Source organism: Sinocyclocheilus grahami, unplaced genomic scaffold (assembly GCF_001515645.1).
Source record: "Sinocyclocheilus grahami isolate Dianchi unplaced genomic scaffold, SAMN03320097.WGS_v1.1 scaffold161.1, whole genome shotgun sequence".
Classification (NCBI taxonomy): domain Eukaryota; kingdom Metazoa; phylum Chordata; class Actinopteri; order Cypriniformes; family Cyprinidae; genus Sinocyclocheilus; species Sinocyclocheilus grahami.
In genome coordinates, this window is record NW_015505340.1 from 791,476 (window position 1) to 815,030 (window position 23,555).

The window sequence follows — 23,555 nt, forward strand, 5'->3', positions numbered from 1 at the left end:
CACTTTAAATGGAGTTGTTAGAGTTGATGAGATTTTAAGTATCTCCAAGCATCTAGATTTCATTGCATTGCCCTTGAAGGGAGGATATAGTTAAGTTATTAACTATAAAACAATTTTTTTTTACACCGGTTGTTTGGGGGTTTCTGAGGTGATAAACATCTGATACAGGTATCATTTTGGTATTTTAACATTTCTTTTTTATTTAGTAAAACCCTGACAAAACGGTATAGTAAAAATGGATTCCACATGTTAGACAGCATGGTAACAGGGTTGAGGGAAACTTTTATTACGAACACTGGTATAATTAAATTGCCATGTTATACATGTACAGCAACTAACCGCTTTACAAAAAAGCAAGTAATACAATATCATATATTTACACTTGTATTTATATACCTTCCAATTTTACACAAACATATTTACAGGTGACAGATACATTGTTTACAGATGACCAATGCAATTAAAAATGTGGCAAATGCATCAGACAAACACACATCTTGAATTATATAAAATAAACCACTTTTTTAGTCTGTTTATGATGAGTATATAAGACTAATAATTACATACTCAATTTAAAAGGCTTAGGGGCATGTCATGTGTCCTATTCGCCATCATGGCAGTCAAGACTGTGCCTTCATTATTGTCTTAAAGTTTTGACATTGGATTAGGTCAGTTCTAGATTGGTAGTAGCAATGCAACAACATATAAGATTCAAGAAAAAGGAGTTATATTCTGGTTAGCGTAATGGATGCAAAAAAAAAAAAGACAAATCTTACACTTCAAACACTTGATTGGGTCATTTATGTTCCTTTATATTTTCAATTTATATTAAAAACTGTAAATTTGACATGGACTGATGTGAAATTCGTCATTACGACATATAGAGCAGGAATAAACATTTCAGGTTTCATTTTTGATCATAAAACAGTCATCTGAAATCTGCTGTTGGGATGATATTTCACAGTAAATACTTAAAAAATGACCAAAAGTCAGTATGAAAGTACATTTTTGGATCTGCTGGATAGTATGTGGTAAAACCATCGGAAATGTAAAATAAATCTACAAATGAAATGGAAGAATGACATCGATTTGGTCCCAATTTTAAGTGTGAAACATCTGGTGCTCATGTGTATTTCAATGCAATCTTTTCAGAAACATAAAATTATGCATAAATATCCCATCCTCAAAACATTTGGCAGGTACCCTTCTTTAGTAATACAAGTTTCCCTTTAATAAGCATTTCAAAGAGAGCAAACACATCATGTACTTTGAGTCTGTTACTAGGTACACTACCGTTTTCGCCTTGTAGATTTGCCGATCTAAGTAATAACAAAAAAACAAAAAAAAGTAATGCAGAGAACATATTGCACACAAAAATCGCCCACTTCAGTTTTGACGGCCATTGTACGTTTAATACACTGAAGCCCTGATAATGGCATGTTAATTCAAACTTAAATGGCACAATTGTGGTTAATTTTGCAATTCACTGGTCAGGCGGCGAGTGAGAAAATGAAATGAAACACCAAAAACATGGTTACAAAGTTAGTGAGAACTGTATGGAAGAAATAATTAGTTAAGGCATACAACATAGACAAGACAGACATAAAAATATACAAAATGGAGTTCACAACAGTTTCCCCTCACAATATTGCAAACTTGTCTTTGGTGCAGTGTTACTATGTCAGCTTGTGATGGGATTCCTGTTCCGTATTTGAGAGCTGTTAGTGAGATGGGAACAGGGAAAGGTAAAAGTGTGCAGATATTTCCTGAACACACAGTTTAATCGTGTGTAACTTGTATACACACATAGTGTTCAACGAAACAAATTAAAAAAAACATATTGCACCACAGTGAGACAATGCTAAAACATGAATATTAATGCCAATTTGACATGTTTGATTTGTGCATTTTGGGACCAAAAAAAAAAAAAACTACATACGGATACATACTCATCCGCTGCTCTTCTAGAATAATTTTTGCGACGACTGATGATAACGATCCCAAAGCAAACCTTCATGTGATCTCCGGAAGGATTATCTACATTTTAAGAATAAATATTTAGATGCTGCAATATGATATTCTCATATTTGATGGTCACATGGTACTGTTTACACTGTAGCGACGAATGGACAATATGGTAAATGTTAAAGCCGCAACACGTTTTCATAATTAGTACCTGTTTTCCCTTCCTATTTTACAAACTATACACAGCTGAAAACCCTGACAAAGGCACACAATGGATAAAATAAGAACCCAAAACATGTGATCGTTATTATCGTCAATAGTATAGTACACAGATAATCTTGGATCGTGATCAAGATTTCAAGCCTGTGGATATCAGAACAGAACAGGCCGCGCGTCCATCCCGAAGCAGGTCCGGGACTAAATGGAAAAAGGACGGATACCAGGGCAGGATAAAGATCCTGCGAGTCTCCACAGGGTTGGTCATCTGTTTGTTGTAGTGGCTGATCAGATCAGTTTCTCATTCATGTGTTTCTTTCAGAAATCGATGAGGACATAATCTCAAGTTTGTGCAAAATCGAAGAGTGGACGCCTCAACATGGTCAGATTTAGCATTTCAATGTGGTCAGTCCCAAGACATTTTCGATGTTGAGTGCAACACGGAGAGTTCAGTGCATTCTCCTGAAGTAGTTCATTTAGGCAAGTGTGTGGCAAGCTTCAACTGGTATTAAAAAACAAACACTTAAGCGGTTCTTCAATGCAGGAACCTTGTTAACTGGACGACGGAAAGCAAAAAGGATTCGTGGAGAAGAACGATGGCCACGGAGTAGGTAGAAATGCTTCAAATCTTCTCAGACGATCTTTTTGATGCTTGGCCGTTTGAAGCTGCCTGCACTGCGCTGCTTCTGCACCTGGCTGGCTGACCCGTGTCGCGTTCGCCCACTGGTGGAGAGACTCGAGGTGGGAGAAATCTCAACGTTCTCCTTGTCAATTCCTGCAGGATAGAGATGTGATGTAACACCTATTACTTACTTAAAACCTTACATTCAATAAATTACCTTCCCAATCACATTTTAATCTGAATTTACATTCAGCAAATGTAAAAAATATTTTCAAACATTAACTAAAGCATTTGGTAAGGTTTCACAAACGGATGCTTTAACATAGAGTCTGGCTGTAAATACAAATATTGCACAGTAGGTGTCTCAGTGCACTACATTATAACAGAGGAGAAAGTCTCATGCAGGGATCCTGTGAACATTCATGATATGAGACATACATGTGCTTTTAAAATGTGCCTGTTGGTCTTGTGTAAATTATTAGAAGGTATATATCAGCATTACTATTCTCCTAGGTTCAAATTTCCTCACTATAATAAACCGAAGGACACTGGATTAATGTCTTTTATAAGATTTCACACTTGTAATTTTTAAAGCAACGCTGCTTCAAACTTTGGGTTATGATGCCTTTAGCTGGGTGCTAAATCTAAACTGTGGTGCCAAAATATACAACAAAGAAACAATGTGGTTCTGTAAAAAATATAAAGTTATTTAGCAACAGACACCCAATCATAAACTGCCTTAGTATGTATCAAATTAAATATAAAATTAAAAATGTAAAAAAATATATATATACTAATTACATTATATATGCATTATTAATAAAAAATTATTAATTGCATTTATATAAAAAATAACACTTAAAATTATAGATAATACATAAACAAAAATAAATTAATAATATCTATATGAAGTCAAAAATGTTACATATTTAATATAAAAATATATTATAAAATTTTAAAATAAAATTAACATATAATTTATAATTGTATGATTTTTATCATACAAAAATAAAGATTATATATAATAAATATTAATTTTGTCATATATATATATATATATATATATATATACAGTATCTCACAGAAGTGAGTACACCCCTCACATTTTTGTAAATATTTTATTATATCTTTTCATGTGACAACACTGAAGAAATGACACTTTGCTACAATGTAATGGAGGGTTAAGGCAGTGCTGGAAAATAATGGTGGCCACACAAAACAGACACTTTGGGCCCAATTTGGACATTTTCACTTAGGGGTGTACTCACTTTTGTGGCCAGCGGTTTAGACATTAATGGCTGTGTGTTGAGTTATTTTGACGGGACAGCAAATTTACACTGTTACACAAGCTGTACACTCACTACTTTACATTGTAGCAAAGTGACATTTCTTCAGTGATGTCACATGAAAATATATAAAATATTCACAAAAATGTGAGGGGTGTACTCACTTCTGTGAGATACTGTATATATATATATATATATATAAACAGTGCTGGGTAGTAGCCGATTACATATAATATGGATTACGTAATCAGGTTCCAAAAATTAAGTACTTGTAATTAGATTACATTACATTTTAAAATACTCGTAATCAGACTAAAATTACTTTATTAATTACATGATTACATATTATTCACATGGTCACATGAAATGCAGGTAAACAGGTATACTATTTAATATTTTTATTAAGTGTTTTATTTTGATTGTTGATATTTTTTAAATATTTATTTTAATTGAGCATTTTTATGATTTAATTTATTCGCTTTTCATTAATCTCATGAACCCCCTGCAGTTCCTTCATAAATCCCAGTTTGGGAAACGTTGACGTAATGTTTAATGCACTTCATGTTTTTAATAACAATGAATAAGTGACAAACAAGTTTGGTCATTCATTCATACCCAGCACTGTGTGTGTATGTATGTATATCTATGTATATATATATATATATACATATATATACATATACATATATATATATATATATATATATATACATATATACATATATATATATATCTACATATATACATATATATATATATATATACATATATATACATATACATATATACATATATATATATATCTACATATATATATATATCATATATCTATATATATAAATAAACCTATTAATTATAATTTAAAAATATACATTAAATTTTTTTTTAAAATGACAAATTAAGAGAGGTAAGTAACAGCATTACTAAGGGTTAAAAATTACAATGGCCTCACAATTTCAAGCGTAAAAAGCCTTAATCAACGCATTTAAAACTGAAAATGTTCAGTCCTCAGCTGCGTTTGTAAGTGTTTGTAACCAGGCCCTTGTGATCTCTCTTCACACTTCCTGTTAAAGTAGCCCCTCTTGCTTTGATACGACAGTAGCATCTACTACCGACTCCAGCAGCAGATTTACAATTCAAACACTCTGCCAATGGCAACAACTGCTATTTCCACACAACGGAGGTCGATGAGTACCTGGGAGGACGAGGTGAGGTGGGAATACGGCCGACTTAGAGCAAGGCAGACAGGCTTCACACAGACAGAGTAGAAAAGAACAAAAAAAAAAGACAAAGACATGAGTGACACATTCACAACTCAAAAGAGGACAGGAAGGACAGATGAATGAAAGAAACAGGAAATCATAATAAAAATGGCAGCTTACAGATATATCTAACAGAGTTCTGCTGAACAGTGAAGCTAAGCAGTAGTTGGTATTAGCTCAAAATGCAGCTTAAACTGATATCCAAAGGAGAAATTAATGAGAAGGAACGTGATTTAGACATTCACTTAAGTGCTTGCTGGATCACCTAATGACTTGTTACACATATATGCATATAGAAATACCTCCGTTATGAATATAGACCCTTTAATGGCCAATTTAAACTGAATAGTATCACACTGCTACCACTGAAAAAAAGTAAAGACAAGAAATAGGCACTTAAATAAGTTACCACAGTTCGCAAACTATAGAACTGGACATTAATTGCCCAACACAGCTCTATAGTTTAGGTTTGTACCAGCTGTTTTCGGTGGCACCTCCTCTGTGGTTCGTGGATGGGAGAGAGTTGGGGACCGTCTATAAACTATAGGGCCCTCTGAACCGACAGCACATTCCCAATGAAAAGGAGACAGAATGCAGTGAAGTTAATGAAGATACAAACGCAAAGCAAAGGTGTCAAATGCACACACAACCACTGTCAAAGCCCTGTACGGTCTAGTCTAAATCTTGCACATCTAGCGAAGTCCATGAAACTGTGAACTGGTGACACTTTTAGAGGTCTCGAGATATGAAAGCAGACAGAAAAGCACTGACAACCGCAAATGCGGCGTTATTTTTTTCCCGCTAGAGTATGTCGCAATGACATTATATGTGTTAGCATTATAATTACTCACGTAATCACATTTACGTGAGCAAGTGTGAGTAGCTTAGGAAAAATGTGACGTGTGAAGTTAAGTGAGTGACTAATAACTAATTTGCGTCTACGTGTGTGTGTGTGTATGATGCAGGAAGTGAGCACTGACCTGGTGAGTGCTGTGAGGTGGCGAGAGATGTCATGGAGTTGGACAGGTTGAGGTTGGCCGTGATGCTGAGCTGGCTCTGAACCGTGGGTGGATACGGAGAGGTGGGCGTGCGCAGTGACTCCTCCCCTCCTTCTTCTTCAATACCAGGAAGGTAAGTGTCGATCAAAGCATCTAGGAATTTAACCACGAGCTCGGCATAGTCTGGAATTTGGGTTTGCTGTTGGAGAGAATAAAAGCAGCAGCTATTATTAATGATTTAGCTTTATTTAACACATTCGGCATGTTGAATTGCAGAAATCTCGGTCCGGGGGCACCTAGATCGGACCGAAAGGGCACTTTAACATCACAATTAAAGGCCGCCCCCGTGCATGCTACTTGTTCAGGGTGTGTGTGTGTGCACTTGGATGGGTTAAATTCAGAGCACAAATTCCAAGTATGGGACACCATACTTGGCTACACGTCACATCTCTTTAATTTTTCACTTTCGAATAGCAGTAGAGTACGGATGCATGATCTCCATCTGCTGTTAGTCGCTCACCAGCAGTTGGTGCAAGCGGCTGTTGATGAAGACCAAAGCATCAACAGCCACTTGCACCACCTGATGAAGATGCTGTAACCATCAGCGTCGGGTAAAACAGCATTATAATCTCCTTTGCGGTAAAGAAAGCTGGTTACATGTACAGGTGCATCTCAATAAATTAGAATGTCGTGGAATAAGTTCATTTCAGTAATTCAACTCAAATTGTGAAACTCGTGTATTAAATAAATTCAGTGCACACCTACACAGGGAAAGGCGTAACAACGAAGATGTTGAATTAAATGTGTAAACAGCTTTTATGTATTAATCAGCTTTTCCACATATACATACTGGCCCTAATAATCATAACTTCTACTTGCCGCTTGCTCCATTTCTGCAAATCAGTTTTTGTGAATGAATGACTTGCTCTACATGCCGGTGAGCGACTAACAGCAGATGGAGATCATGCATCGGCACTCTACTGCTATTCCTGCAGTTTCCGGATATGCAATGATGAATATTCTGCCAAATTTGAACCACTGAATTTGTGGAAGCGACTTTGTAAAGTGAAATGGACTGAAAATTGCCTTGTCGAATAATATACATTGTATTTTTAAACAGACTGAATATTTTGAAAGTAAACTCCGGGAAATGATTATGGATTATTGAATTTTTAATTATGAAAATGTGTGTGAAATTTTTTTAATCTAATTATTCACAAATATGCTTAATTTCAGCCCCTAAAAATGCAAGCCCTGAAAATACAAGGCATTAAAATAAAAATACTGTTAATGCAATGCATAATTTTTTCAGGTCAATTCAACAAGTTATTTTTATTCATTTTTAAGACATTTGTCATTATTTTTTCTTCCATAGCAATGACTGGAATAACCTAGATCTTAAGGATTTGCTGTGGTCAAAATAAGCAGTAATGATTATACCCCTTATATATATATATATATATATATATATTTTTTTTTTTTTTTTTGCAAAAAAAGTTAGCAAATTTAAGTTTTTGAAAACTTAAATGAAAACAAATTTTCCCAGCACGTATAAAATTTGTTCTAAAAAATAACAGTAATAATAAATAATAATACAATAATTTCTATTTAGATCATTCATTTTATATAATAAAACCTGACATGTTGTGGTGAATCAAGTATTTTTACATGCCCTGCCAATATTTCAACTGGCTTCACCAAGAAACTTCAGGTTTTTATTACATAAGATGTATTATAGAAATTGTTGTAGTGGTGTGACAAAACTTTTTTGTGAAGAAAACTAAAGACATTTTTTTCCCCCCAACATGTATTTCATAAGAATATAATTAAATTAGAATATTTTTGAAAAAGATACAGTTAAAATAGAATTTAAAAGTAATTAATAAAATAATTTAAATCTGATAAAAAATATTGGCAGGGCAAGTAAAAACCTGAAATACTGGTCCGACAAGGCAGGAAGAAACAAATCATTATTGCTGAGATATAAAAGTAGTAAAATAGTTCCTTCAGCAAGGGATGCATAGGCAGTACATCCCTGTCATTTACACCTATTTAAAACACACAGCAGAACTGTGGGAGAGAAGCAGGGCAGAGACACAGGATGAGTGTGGGAGATGTTTGGGGAAGCCGTTCTGGTCAATAAATCTAGGAAGCTGCAGAGAGACCGCAGCACACAATTTATTCACTGCACTGTGTTGGACAATGAAAAGTGTTTATGGGAGCAGCTAATCATACCTTTGAGAAGGGCCCGGCAAACCTCCAAAGGCCGTTGAAACCGAAACCTGTGAGACGGAGAGAGAGGTGACAGCAGAGACGGATGACAGAGCAAGAGAGAGATGGAGAGTCAACAGAAAAAAAGGAAATCAGTAAGACATCCGAAGTCGAAGTAACGCAATCGATGAAAAATTTTAATTATATGCATAATCAATTTAATAATAACTAACATCTTATCAATATATGCAAAAAAGAGCTCTTTTTTTAAATAAAAAAATAGTAGCACTAAATTAATACGATAAGTTGACAGCACCACTTTAAAAATTTTATTTTTAGACAATTAAGAAAGCATCTGCCAAGAAATCTGTTAAGAAATGACTGGAGAGATTGGCTTTACTCTGCAAGCAGGATGGCTGGTATTGAGGAGGAGACTCCTCATGATAGACCACATTCTGAATGATGCCGTGGACGGGGTTCAGGAGGTTGGGGTCCTGGCACATGGAAAGGACGGTGCTTAACTTGGAGTCCAGCAGGTTGTGGCTTTAATGGATAAAAATGACACCAGCAAAATTAATGTCAAACTACAAGGCCACAACTAAATATACAACAAACAAAAGATCATTTTCATACATGTTGCAAAAACAAATTAGTGTATAGATTATCTAAGTGGATCTGAAAAGCTTGTTGGTAGGTAGGTGTAGTACAAAACACCACAATCTTCAAATATTTTCTCATGGAACTCTATTTGCTAGTGGATTACTGTTTGAAAATGTGGCTTAATATGTATTACTCTGGCCAAATACACTCAATAGGTATGCGTCACTATGATGATTAGTGATTAGGGAGTAGTATGAATCTGTAGCTGTACATTACAGTAATGACACTTTCCTTATATTTCATCAAGAATGAATCTTAGGAATTAATAAAAACAGGGGCGTGACATTGTTTCCATATCTAGTGTATGCAAAAACACTTCAATTACGCACAAACATGCACCACCATTCAAAGGTTTGGGCTCAGTAAGATTATTTAAAGAAATGAATAGTTTTATTCAGCAAGGACGCATTCAATTCATCAAAGGTGACAGTCATTTGTAGTGTTACAAAAGATTTCCAAATGTCAAATGGTGTTGTTTTGAACTTTTTATTCATGAAATAATCCTAAACAAAATGGTTTCTAAAAAATATTAAGCAGCACAATTGTTTTCAAGACACGATTGCTTTATATATTTATTTTAGGCTTTTATTCAGATATAAACATTGATCAGCTAACACTTACAGCATTCAAATTTGGTCACAGAAGCTCAAGCATGCTTGCTTGACACGATAACCAATGAGGTTCATTCTCACATGTCACACCGACACGTCTGAGCTTCCACAAGAACCAGTGAGGCTTGTTCTCGTGTGTCAGGCAACTATGGTTCTGTTAATGTTCGCCAATCCGTGTTTATATGTGAATAAAAGCCTAAATTAAACCCACTCATCATATAAAGTGATCGTGTCTCTTCAGAAGACTTGGATTAAACATTTTGCAAACGTTTTGGAATGAATATTTTTGAAGCATCAGCGTTTTGGGTGAACAGACTTTTAGTGGAGGGACAGAAATCTCTCAGATTTCATTCAAAATATCTTCATTTGTGTTTCGAAGATGACAAATCTCTTATGGATTTAGAATGACATGAGTGTGAGTTAATGACGACAGAATTTCATTTTGGGGTGAACCCCTTAACTATTTTAAACATTCAATCCTGTTGGATAATTTTACCAACAAAAAAAAAATAATGTTAACACCTCATTTCAGAATCTTTCCATTCAGGTCAACATTTAAACCTGAATCTCATGAAATATTTTTAGCATGAGAAACTATGGGAGACTAAAGGATTTTGACTGACTGTTGGTATGTAATGTTGTAGACACTCACACTACTGGAAAGACCTTGGGGAACACCACACTGGCCTCAGCCAAATACTCGTACAGGATCCGCTGATGAAACTCATCTGTAGTGTACTTCACCAGTGTTGCCTGCAATCAAAAAAAAACAATACTTTGCTATACAACGGTACATACAGTATAAAAACCGTCATAGTTGGAGAAAGAAAATGAATCATCTTTTATTTAACATTTTTGTGCTATACATAAAGAAATTGCAACATAAATAATACATAAAAACTATTTCAAAGGTAATTCCTCCTGCAGGTTCAAGTGCTAAGGAAAGTGGTGTGGAGCACACACCAGTACAGTGAGGAGCAGCGTCTGGATCTTCGGGTCTGTGAGAACGTTCTCGTCCAGGAGGACATTGGACTCAGACACAGAAACTTTGCGTAAATGGGAGTTGGCTATTCTCTGAGTTTCTGGAATAAAGAAGAGGTGTTGGCGATTCAACCGCTCTCATTTCTAAGTCTAATTTTCATTTATTGCACATAGATTAGTACTGGCCTGCAGCATAACACATTTGATTCATAAGTGTAGAAAAACTCACCTATCTCATAGTCATTTTCAGAAACCCGTCTCATCTTTGGAGGCGTGGTGATGCCCGACTCCATGTCTGGTCTCTTCGGGGCTTTTGAGTCCGAAATTAGGTGATCAAAACTCTTTCTAGTACCTAGAATAAAAATAAAATCACTTAAGTATAAGGTTAAAGTAAAGCTACAGCATGTTTAAGAGCCACTTTGAAAGAATGAAGTCATCAGACCGCTTATACCCAGAAGTTTCTTCGCATTGGCCTGCGACGGCTGGCCCATGTCTACACTCATGGATTTGCGTGGGCGAAGGCTGGTCTGCCCCATGGCAGAGTACGGAGGTGCAAGACTGCGCTCTGACACTTTTGGAGAAGCCCAGGGCTGGTTTTCACGCAGCAGCCTGACACATAAAAGAGTGTGAGAATCAACAAGCAAAAAAAAAAAATCAATACCGTGTGGTTGGAAATACAAAAAAAACAGGAAATTCAAACTTGTTTAATGAAAAATTCTCACCTGCATCCAGGCTCTGTGTCGTACACGGAGTATGCATCCATGGGAAAGTTCTCCATGGTAACGTCTGAGAGCAGCAATGACTTCCTGTGCTTTAGGCTGCAGCGGCTCCTCACCTCCTCAGATACTGTGAGCAAAGCTGCAACACAAACATACACTTTAGATATTTCCATCTGAATTTAAATACAAATCTACTTTATGACTGTTTGCTTAAGGTTGTGCTGACTTTAACTTACCTGCCAGATAGGCCACACTCTGCGTGTTCACCTCAAACTTGTCACAGCTGCGGTGTTTTCCCACAAGGCCCAGGAGCGTATGAAGAATACGGACTGTCCTCGCCACAGTGGTGGAAGAGGGATGCCTGTATCCTACAAGAAGAAAAGACAAATATGAGGAACCAGACACACTGATAACCAGCAAATGCTCAATGTGAACAATTATTTACTAGTGTTCTCTTTTCTTTTTATTTAAAAAAAAGCCTTGCTATGTGCACTGCGTTAAGCTAACCGGGACTCGTCACGGCACTTTCATATCATTGCTCTTTTGTTGGTTTGATTGCTTCTATTGTCCTCATTTGTAAGTCGCTATGGATAAAAGCATCTGCTAAATGACTAAATGTAAATGTAAATATTTTTAACCGCTCAATACGTCTGTTTATACAACAGTAATACATAAATTTGTCAACCTAGAATAGTGAATTATTATTATTATTATTATTACTCTTATTATTAATAAATCAGGTTCAACATGGATATTTTATTTATTGATTTACTTGATTATTATTATTATTAATAACCCTCTGAAAACACTGGTCCAGATTAGTTGAGTCAGAAATTTAAGTCAGATTATGACATATAAAAAAAAAGAAAACAAAATAAAATTTGCATTTTGAACCTGATTTATTATTATCCAGCTGAAACATTGGCCCAGATTAGTTTTGAGTCAAATATTTAAGTAAGATTATGACATAAAATGATATGAAATGAAATAAAATAAATAAACGTTGAAACCGATTTTATTATTGTAATTATTTATTTATTATCATCCTCCATCAGAAACAGTCTCTGAAAACACTGGTCCAGATTAGTTGAGTCAGAAATTTAAGTCAGATTATGACATATAAAAAAAAAGAAAACAAAATAAAATTTGCATTTTGAACCTGATTTATTATTATCCAGCTGAAACATTGGCCCAGATTAGTTTTGAGTCAAATATTTAAGTAAGATTATGACATAAAATGATATGAAATGAAATGAAATAAAATAAACGTTGAAACCGATTTTATTATTGTAATTATTTATTTATTATCATCCTCCATCAGAAACAGTGAGCCAGATTAGTTTTAAGTCAAAATAAACAACAATAAAATGCATGTTGACCCTGATTTTTTAAATTTATTATTTATTTGTACAAAGCAGCCAGTAGATATTCTGAATGCAAATATTTATCCTATAGTGTGATCGACTGATCTTTTCATCATTACCTTTGAGTAAGTGCCCCACTAATGCAAAGTTAAAGTTGGAGGCAAAGTTGAGTCCCACAAAATGGTCCATTTGTTTACAATGCCATTCCAGAGGCTTCCGGATCTCCATGAAGACCTCCTCAGGACTCTATAAAGGGGTGAAAATGTTTTTATGAAGATAACTGCTTAGAGTTTTACATTCTACCTTGATATTTTAGCTATCACTAATAATAATAATATCAAGAGTATCAAAACATGTTTTGAGTCTGTGGTTGTCTAAATGTGGATTTTAGTCGTGCACCTTATCATTAAACACCCGGAGGCTGTCCAGTGTGTGCAGGTTCTGCTCCAGAAGGGCGGTACCAGCAGAATAAAGATTCACTTCATCCAACTGAAGTACAGCCACAGCCACCCAGAACAGAGCTTTATGCATGGGAGAGTCCTGCAGATCATTAGACACGCACATACAAAGCTATTAATAAGTCAAGTGTGTAATTTCTGCACCACCACCAAACTGAATTGCAAAGATGTTTTCAAACAGGTTTACCTAAAATATCTCATACACGTATACACAGAGAAGTAAACGAAAACAATTTGACAGTAGTGTTACATCAGAGGTACTAACTGCTGATGTTTTAATAACTGAATCCAGCATACAACATGACTGCACCTGATCGAGGAGAGGCTGTAGTTTTGTGAGAGCGATGACGGTGGCCTCAATGAGAACCTGGCTGTTGTAATTATCCGGCCCCTTTAAGCAGCTCTCCAGCCCCTGTGCAGGAACAGCATTAATCAGACAGAGCGGCGGAGCATGACGCCAGCAAATAGTCTGAGCGAATGACACTACAGCAGTTAGACTAGCACTGCACTGCATTCTGCACAGACCTGAATCACACAAACACACTGCACGCGACCCAAATATTTAAAATTTCCAGGCAAAATATAGTCACAATACTACAAAGGATGTCCATAATCTTGATGTATTTAAACATTAGGCAATTTTTTTAAGAACTGCCTTTTGACTTTCCCATTAACCGATTAAATGCATTTCTCTAAACTTTGCTCAATATTGTATACATTTCCACAGTTATCAAAATAGATTTAAAGGTGTCCAAACAGAATGTTTTTAGATAATTTTATAAAATACATGGGCATTTTAATTTATAGACTACATAATACACTACAATTCAAAAGTTAGAGGTTGGTCTGTTTTTTTTAAGTTTCTAAAAGAAGTCTCGCCAGCATTGCATTTAGTTGATCAAAAACACAACAAAACAGTAATATTGTGAAATACTAATATAACAAAAAATTATTTGAAAAATATTTTTAAATATTATTTAACAATTACAGTATTACTTTTCACTTATTTTCAAATGTAACGTATTAATGTGACCTAATTTATTAAATATACATAAATTACATGCTAATTTTTATAGGTGGCATTTTAAACATTGATTAATAATAGCATTTAATGTGTGTGGAGTGTGGACATACCTCCATGTGCTTGGTATATGATAAGATTGTCCTGGGCAATAACTCAAAAAACAAAAATGTATATGAACTTTAATTCTACCTCAATTAATTTAAAGAATTCTGCTTCCTGCTGACAACCTCAAATTAAATAAAAAAATTGAACTGGACTCTTATTGTGTTCTAAATGGTGCACAGCTATGGTATTTAATGAACGTTATCAAAAATGTCAGAGAAGACCACATTATATCAACACTCCAAAAAAAAACAATTCCAGGCAACTAAAATCAAAACTAAAATTAGGTAGTCTGAGAGAGAAAAACAGACAGAGCTAACCCGATCAATGCTGAGCAGAGGACTGGCTTTACTGAGAATACGAATGATCTGTTTGAGCTGTCCATGAGTCACACGTTTACTGATGCAACCGAACACCACCAGCGCCCGAGGTTGAAGAGATGGGTTATACTGGAATGCAAACCTATCCAAGACAAGAAAGTACAATTAATTATTTACATGTGAATGCACTGTGATTTTCAGTTGTAACTGCTTCACAAAACTCTTATGAAATGTAATGTTTTCAACACACTTTTGTGCCAATTCAGTCCACTGATCCAACCATTTGCATCCGGGAATGTCCCTCATACAGGCCTGGGGAAAAACAGTAATTGGTTAAATAACATGTACATAAAAGACTTCAAGACATAAGTAGTTATGGAACACATCAATGATTCTTTAAAAAGATCAGCACAGTGCTGGAGAGACATAAAATAAAAGATCACCAATACTTTAAAATGAACACTGTGGCTATTCGGCTCACTTTCATAATACATAATGCAGGTAACTAACCTCCATGATCTCCAAAAGAGCCTCTGTAACCGTTTCCAGGGAAGACAGAGCAAAGGTCTCTCTCTCATAAGAGCCGGGGGAGAACGAGCGGTCTCTGTAGCTGGAGCGGAAGGCGATGACCGCCGCAGATTTGACTTTACTGATGCCGAACAGCAGGTAGAACTTGGGCAGGGAGAACTCAGTCAGACTCAGACGCAGCACCTGTTTAGTCTCCTCTGTAGAAACAAAAACCAGAACAGCAGAAAATCAGACAGATCATCTCACGTCAAAACAACCTAATGTCTAGCAAACAATAAATCAGCACTGCTGCATAACAATGTAAGGAGCACATTCCCATGTAGCACATACATGTATAAAGCATATTCATTCAATCAAAAAAAAATTTGCACAAAAATGCCCCTTTTACAGATTTACAGATACAGTACAGATTTTTTATGTATAGATATTATGGACAATACATATTTTTGTTTATTTATTTATTATTCAGGTTTTAAATGGTTAAAAATGCAGGTGTATCTTAGGTGTAACTTTGATATCATGTAGATATATCATATTTGGCATAAGCAGTCCTTAAGCATGAGTTTTTAAAAAATTATTTACTTGTTAAAACATTGCTACATTTTTATATGGAGATAACAATATTATAAAAGCAATATTATGGATAGAGGACTAGCATTTTAGCCTGGAAACAATGGTTAAAACATCTTAATGATGAATTTGTTACAAACACGCAGCTTTTCCCTTCACACAGCGTTAATTGATGGACCGGAGTCATGTGGATTACTCGTGGATTATTGTGATTTTATCAGCTGTTTGGACTCTCATTCTGACGGCACCCATTCACTGGCCTATGGTGAGCAAGTAATGTATCGCTAAATTTCGCCAAATCTGTTCCAATGAAGAAACAGCATAACATAATCTTGGATGGCCTGAGGATGACTACATTTTCAGCAAATTTTCATTTTTAGGTCAACAATTCCTTTAAAGTTTCTGTGAGTTATTTCTCACCGCTGAAGTTGAGCTGTGAGCAGGTGCAGAGCGAGTGAATGATGTTGATAACGAGGCCATGCGTTGACGCTCGGAGTGACAGCGGGCCGGTGGCCACCAGCAGGGTGACGACATGGAACAGGTAGGGCAGATGAGCGGCCACATCCAGAGAGTTGTTGAAGGAAAGCATGAGCATGTAACGGGCATAAAAGACTTCAAGACATAAGTAGTTATGGAACACATCAATGATTCTTTAAAAAGATCAGCACAGTGCTGGAGAGACATAAAATAAAAGATTACCAATACTTTAAAATGAACACTGTGGCTATTCGGCTCACTTTCATAATACATAATGCAGGTAACTAACCTCCATGATCTCCAAAAGAGCCTCTGTAACCGTTTCCAGGGAAGACAGAGCAAAGGTCTCTCTCTCATAAGAGCCGGGGGAGAACGAGCGGTCTCTGTAGCTGGAGCGGAAGGCGATGACCGCCGCAGATTTGACTTTACTGATGCCGAACAGCAGGTAGAACTTGGGCAGGGAGAACTCAGTCAGACTCAGACGCAGCACCTGTTTAGTCTCCTCTGTAGAAACAAAAACCAGAACAGCAGAAAATCAGACAGATCATCTCACGTCAAAACAACCTAATGTCTAGCAAACAATAAATCAGCACTGCTGCATAACAATGTAAGGAGCACATTCCCATGTAGCACATACATGTATAAAGCATATTCATTCAATCAAAAAAAAATTTGCACAAAAATGCCCCTTTTACAGATTTACAGATACAGTACAGATTTTTTATGTATAGATATTATGGACAATACATATTTTTGTTTATTTATTTATTATTCAGGTTTTAAATGGTTAAAAATGCAGGTGTATCTTAGGTGTAACTTTGATATCATGTAGATATATCATATTTGGCATAAGCAGTCCTTAAGCATGAGTTTTAAAAAAATTATTTACTTGTTAAAACATTGCTACATTTTTATATGGAGATAACAATATTATAAAAGCAATATTATGGATAGAGGACTAGCATTTTAGCCTGGAAACAATGGTTAAAACATCTTAATGATGAATTTGTTACAAACACGCAGCTTTTCCCTTCACACAGCGTTAATTGATGGACCGGAGTCATGTGGATTACTCGTGGATTATTGTGATTTTATCAGCTGTTTGGACTCTCATTCTGACGGCACCCATTCACTGGCCTATGGTGAGCAAGTAATGTATCGCTAAATTTCGCCAAATCTGTTCCAATGAAATGGCTATAATTTAACCTAAAACACCTATAGGACATTTACAGACATGTTAACAAGAAATAAAACTGGTTTGATGGATAATTGAATATATTAACACTGTAATATTATAATTTAATATTCTATGATATTAAATAAGAGGTATACGTTTCAACTGAGATAAATTGGATGAAATTATAAATTTCTTGTGATCATCTTGGGATTCAAAATTATTTATAAATAAATAAAATATTTTAATATAAACAAAAAAAAACTATAATTTTTTTTTTATATATATAAAAATGCAAAAGAATTAAACTTTAAAATGTTAAAACTTTAAAATATCACAACTAATTAAAAGTAGCAATTAGCTGCAATAGCATCTGCGCTTACAAAATTACTGCATATTCTGTTATTACAAAAAGCAAAAAGGTTTTTTGGTTTTGGTTCTGTTGCATTTTCCATGCTCTAAATCATTCAATGCACGTCAGCAATGCAACAAGATTTAATATTTTTGTACAACCTAACTGAGATGCTCTGTTACTGTTATCTTAAGAACAGCATCATATTAAATAATATATTAAAAACATAAATTCCTATAATATGGTGACCAGTAAGTGCTTACCTTGCTGGACACCAGCTTGACGTTTCCTGAAGCCAGAGCTACAGCTGTGTCAGCCATCACTTCAGCCTTGATGGATCCCAAACCCCCAGTAGCACTAGTCTTTATGAAGCTATCCAACACCACATCAAGCAGGTCTGTGATCTATAAACGTAAAATGGTGCATTCTGTAAGTGCTGACTTTGAGTTTCTAAGGACATGGCACGAATTACTATAGAAATATGAAGGGGAGTTTGAAGGCATTTGTCATTGTAATGCCTGTTTGAAACTTTTTGGATGGAATAAGCTCACAAAATCAAATTCCTTCAATGAAATTGGGAGAAACTCTACAATAGTTTGAAAGGCCTACCTGACCCAAGCTGCCCCATATCTTCGCCTGTATGGAGGGGTACATCTGCTTCTCATTGATGGTCATAGTAATGAGTTTGTCCAGGATAGCCGTGACACGCTGCCGTTTGGCATCGTCATTGTGTTTACAAAAGCGCACCAAATTACGCAGCCAAGGAGTCATATACTCCAGGCACAGATGCTTCAGCTCAATACCTAAAGCACCCAACAAGAGAGACACATTTTTGTAACAAATGACACAAAAATGGTGCTTTGCAATGACCATTATCTTACTGAAAAAACAACAACACTTATTTTGTATTACACTACTGTTCAAAAGTTTGGGGTCAGTAAGATTTATATTTTTTTATTGTTTTTGAAAGAAGACTCATGCTCACCAAGGCCTCATTTATTGCCTTATTAATTAATATTGTGAAATATTAATTTATTATACTGTAAAATAACTGTTTTCTATTTTAGCATTTTAAAATGTAATTTATTCCGGTGATGACAAAGCTGAATTTTCATCATCATTACTCCAGTATCGAGTGTCACACGATCCTTAAGAAATCAATCTGATATGCTGATTTGGTGCTCAAGAAACATTTTTTATTATTACCAAAGTTGTGCTGCTTAATGTTTTTGTAGAAACAGTGATAAAAAAAATTCAGGATTCTTTGATGAACAAAGTTCAAAAGAACATTATAAAAGTTTTCACGGTCAATTTAAATCAATTTAATGCATCCTTGCTACATAAAAGTATACATTTCTTTTAAAATAATTAAAAAAAAATCCTACTGACAACAACCTTGAACAATAGCACATATGTGGAGAATGATGATTGTTTGTTTGCATGTGAAACTGACTTGACTTGCTGAAGCCAGAGATGCACTCTTCCAGGAACTCCAGAGTGAGGTGGGGCTCGTTAGCTGCTAGCGTTTTGCTAATGGACACAATAAAAAGGGTGTTGTTGGCTGGAATGCACAAGCCAGATGTTTCCAGGAGTTGGCCTTCAATCTTCAGGTTGAAGGTGCAGGTTAAGGCACAAAGGAGATTGTACGCAGCTGACCTGTTGAAGGAGATTTTAGTTAAGAGCAAGTCATTTTCAGAAGCACTAATTTACTTCAACAAATACATCAGAAATTGAAGAGATATTTCATTTTTACATGACAGGTTCTGCCTGGTTCTAACTGTGTTGAACTAAAGACACAAAGGAGCAGTATTAGCAGTTCTAATCAGTTCACCAAAACAAAGACAGAATCCTGCAAAGAAAAGGCTCATTGTCATAACAACAACAGCGGGACGCATTGGGCCATTCACCCAAATCTATCAAGTTGTTAGGCTGAAAAACAGCCTGAGCATGGCCTAAAACACAATCCTCCAAGATGCCAGGCAAAGTGCAATGATTCTCACCTCAGACTGGGGTCAGAGCTTCCCAGGTTGAGGAGGGCGATGTTGAGCAGGGTGCCAGGAACATCTTTAGGCCTGATCTTGGTGTGCTGGGGAATGGAGTCCGGTTGGGAGAGCTCCCAGCGTGTGCGGATGTGGATGATGGACTGAACGATGGCTTCGCACTCCTGGTGCATGAACGTGAGAGGGGTGCCCTGGTTAGCGATGGTCAATGTGAACTGGTTCTCATCCACCAGGCATATCTCCTCGATCTCTGAAGCATAGTATATGTCATTCAGGAAAACGGGCTGTCCCAGTACACGCGTTCGCTCAGCAGAGGTCACCTGAACAGCTGTTGATCCCACCTAGGTTGAATGGGCCAAAAAAGAAAAAAAAAAGTCTAAAACTCTGGGATTTACACTCTGGGTTATAGTACCATATAATAAAAGTTAATATTTAAAAAGACTACTAATTTAAAACACTGTTAAATCTTTAGCAAATCTCAAAATGAATATCCATTTTTATATTGTACAATTCAATGTTGTGATGCCTAAATTAATTTGTATCATTGAAAGATAATGATTTTTAAATGTATATATTTCTATTTTTTATATTTATTTATTTTTATTATTACATTATTTTACAGAGCCTCGCATAAGACATGTGGGAAAAAATATAAATAAAAAATTATATATATACACGTGTGTGTGTTTTTGTGTGTGCGCGCATGCGTGTATCTCTATCGTGAAAACAAATTAAGAATTTGTTCCCTCATTTTAACAAAATATTAAATATTAACTTAGTACAACCTAGCCACTAATTAATACAACTTGGGAACAAATTCCTAATTTGTGGCCACTATTTAACTAAAAAGGGAGATTGAATTAATAAAACTTAATTTGTGGTAATAAATTCTTAATTCTTGGTCAAGATAAATATATTTTTGTCCAAAAGTCATGTGCAAGGCTCCGTATTATTTATTTTATTTACTATATACATTTATTTAGAAAAGTATAGAATGACATGAAAATTCCTATAGGCTTTAATATGGGAGCATCCCTACTAATAAAGTCCAGCATTCAAGTTAAGAAACCGACTAATGTAGAAAATATTGGTACCTAAACTGAGCTCAAAATAACACTTGGGTTGAGTTTTGCACATATCCATAAGCTCTTACCTTGATCGACACCTTTGTGTCCTTGTGCGCCAGTTTCAGGGCATAGCTCCAGCACACTTTCCTGGAAGTTCCTAGTGAGTCTGAAGACCTTGATCAACTGCTTCAGGTGTGTTTACTTAGGGTTGGAGCTAAATTCTACAGGACAGTGGCCCTCCAGGAACAAATTTGGACACCCCACTTTTTGGTCAATTTTCACAGAAGATAGAGCCTGTATAATTTTAAAATTGCATATCTGCTTAAGGTTAGTTTAAGTGCACCAGCATATAGCTGCTTCGAAGCTAATAACTAAAATGTCAATGCTTTTGTCATATTAGTACTTTAAAAAGCAACGTCTACAAGCTAACGTATGGCTAGCTCAGGCATAAAAGCCACAGAATGTCCAGTGGCTCCAACACACTTTCCTGGAAGTTCCTAGTGAGTCTGAAGACCTTGATCAACTGCTTCAGGTGTGTTTACTTAGGGTTGGAGCTAAATTCTACAGGACAGTGGCCCTCCAGGAACAAGTTTGGACACCCCACTTTTTGGTCAATTTTCACAGAAGACAGAGCCTGTATAATTTTAAAATTGCACATCTGCTTAAGGTTAGTTTAAGTGCACCAGCATATAGCTGCTTCGAAGCTAATAACTAAAATGTCAATGCTTTTGTCATATTAGTCCTTTAAAAAGCAACGTCTACAAGCTAACGTATGGCTAGCTCAGGCATAAAAGCCACAGAATGTCCAGTCTTTATTCTTATGCACTTAAATGTGTTTATGAGAAAGAGGGAATGTAACCACAATACCCAGTTTGTGAATGAATTACTGCATTGCCACTGGGAGCATGTCTGAGCTTCAAACTGAGAGGAACTGTCAGACGAACAGACCCAATTGCAGCTCACTCTAAAAATACAAAGTGTTGCAACAACACGGTCTTGTGTCCTTCTTCCTTCAGCTATAAAACAAAAAGGGTAAATGCGAGTTGCAGGACTGCATGCTAATATGTAGCCTTAATATTAATTAACTGTTAATATAATCTCTAATCAAAGCTGCTTTATCCCAAAAAGAAAATGTAAATACTACGACTAGTGAAACAACAGACACTTATTATACATTTACACTCCAAAATTAATGATTCACAAACTTCAGTGGAAAGATGCTGTTTAAACACTGTCAGACTACATTAAAATTATATTTAGTCAGCATTGAGAGAAAAATTAAGCGATTCAAGAACCTTTAACTGAAACAAACATCATGAAAATCATTATACAGCCGGTTCTCGGTTTCCAACCCTAACCCGCTCTGCCTAGGGATCAGAAAACTGAAGTACTACTACTGAGAAAGGTATGAAGTTAGTACAAGTAGTATACTGTGTGTCTTCAGCAGAATGATTAATGCAGGGCCTGTACACCACCTGCAGCAGAAGTGAGAGAGGAAATGTCATAGCTGAGTCAAATTGGGAAACAGACCACAAGACTATTTTCTGCCTTTTGATATATTTTCAACAAAACTCACTTCATCCGTTGAGATTGATCCAGAGTTCGGTGGTTACATGAATGCCATTACCTTTAAACTACTAGTTTGTGGGACGCCAACAACAACATTATTATTATCATCATCCAATTCAGACACCATACATTGGTAAAGCTATAGTCCTTTTTTGTTAGGGTTATGATTAGTGGTCGACCAATATCAGCCGATACCGATATCTTGGAAAGCAGGGTGGCTGATGGCTGATATAAAGCCGATATAATTTTTTTTATTTTAATTTATATTTAAGAAATTTTAAATCATTTGAAAATGGATTAAAAATAATTGTGTAAAATAAACATACTTATACTTTAGAAGACAAAGCATTTTTCACAAATAAATTAATTTTTATTAAAAATCTAATTAAAAAGGAAGTAAACATGGTAACCAACAGGGCACTCGGTATTCTGGGAAGTTTGTGTGAATCATTTCTTTTTTTTTCAAATAAAGCCAAGGTAACACTCATTTTACATACAGCACGCAATGAAAATGACATGAATATGACAGTGGGCAACTGCATAAAGCACAGCATAATTTGAAATCACTAGTTTAAAGTTTGTCGATTACTCGTCTCCAGTGAAGCTGAACTCTCCTCCTGTCTGCTTTCAATTTGCACGAATCGACCGTCACCCAAAGAACACGCGATCATGCAGGATACGAATGCACACTTCACAAGATCTCAACTAGATCTGACTAAGTCTGCAAGGTTTGTGAAATTAAATGTTCATTAGTCATTAGTCATTAGATATAAATGCATGTTTGCTGAATGCTGACGGCAAATGAGAAAGTATTATAATGTTTGCCTTTCTATTACTAATAATATTAAAGCAATCGTAATAATACTTTATTTGTATACATTTTAATTCATTTGTTTAACAGTTGTATCTGATTATTAGATAGACTTATACCCATATTAGACAGAACTGAATGACGACGGCGAACAAGAGGGAGAATGTGAGCAGTGTGCGCTCGGGCACTGCGGCTGCCGTTCTCAGCG

The 23,555-nt window shown here is 35.7% G+C and overlaps 1 protein-coding gene across 1 annotated transcript; it reads right to left on the reverse strand.

The window, feature by feature from the left end:
* Window positions 1-262: 262 nt before the first annotated feature.
* LOC107592959 (neurofibromin-like) lies at window positions 263-22,548 on the reverse strand. The gene is made up of 27 exons (XM_016282547.1): window positions 22,544-22,548; window positions 21,054-21,114; window positions 19,901-20,241; window positions 19,354-19,556; window positions 18,510-18,703; window positions 18,164-18,304; window positions 16,664-16,876; window positions 16,566-16,569; window positions 16,318-16,509; window positions 15,310-15,524; window positions 15,050-15,111; window positions 14,800-14,941; window positions 13,664-13,765; window positions 13,295-13,435; window positions 13,015-13,141; window positions 11,768-11,899; window positions 11,535-11,670; window positions 11,255-11,421; window positions 11,042-11,164; window positions 10,795-10,913; window positions 10,484-10,584; window positions 8,961-9,103; window positions 8,585-8,631; window positions 6,332-6,548; window positions 5,827-5,904; window positions 5,285-5,338; window positions 263-2,956 (listed from the first exon to the last, which is right to left on the reverse strand). The coding sequence occupies exons 1-27, from the start codon at window positions 22,546-22,548 to the stop codon at window positions 2,814-2,816; spliced, it is 3,603 nt and encodes a 1,200-aa protein (XP_016138033.1). The 3' UTR covers window positions 263-2,813.
* Window positions 22,549-23,555: the final 1,007 nt, after the last annotated feature.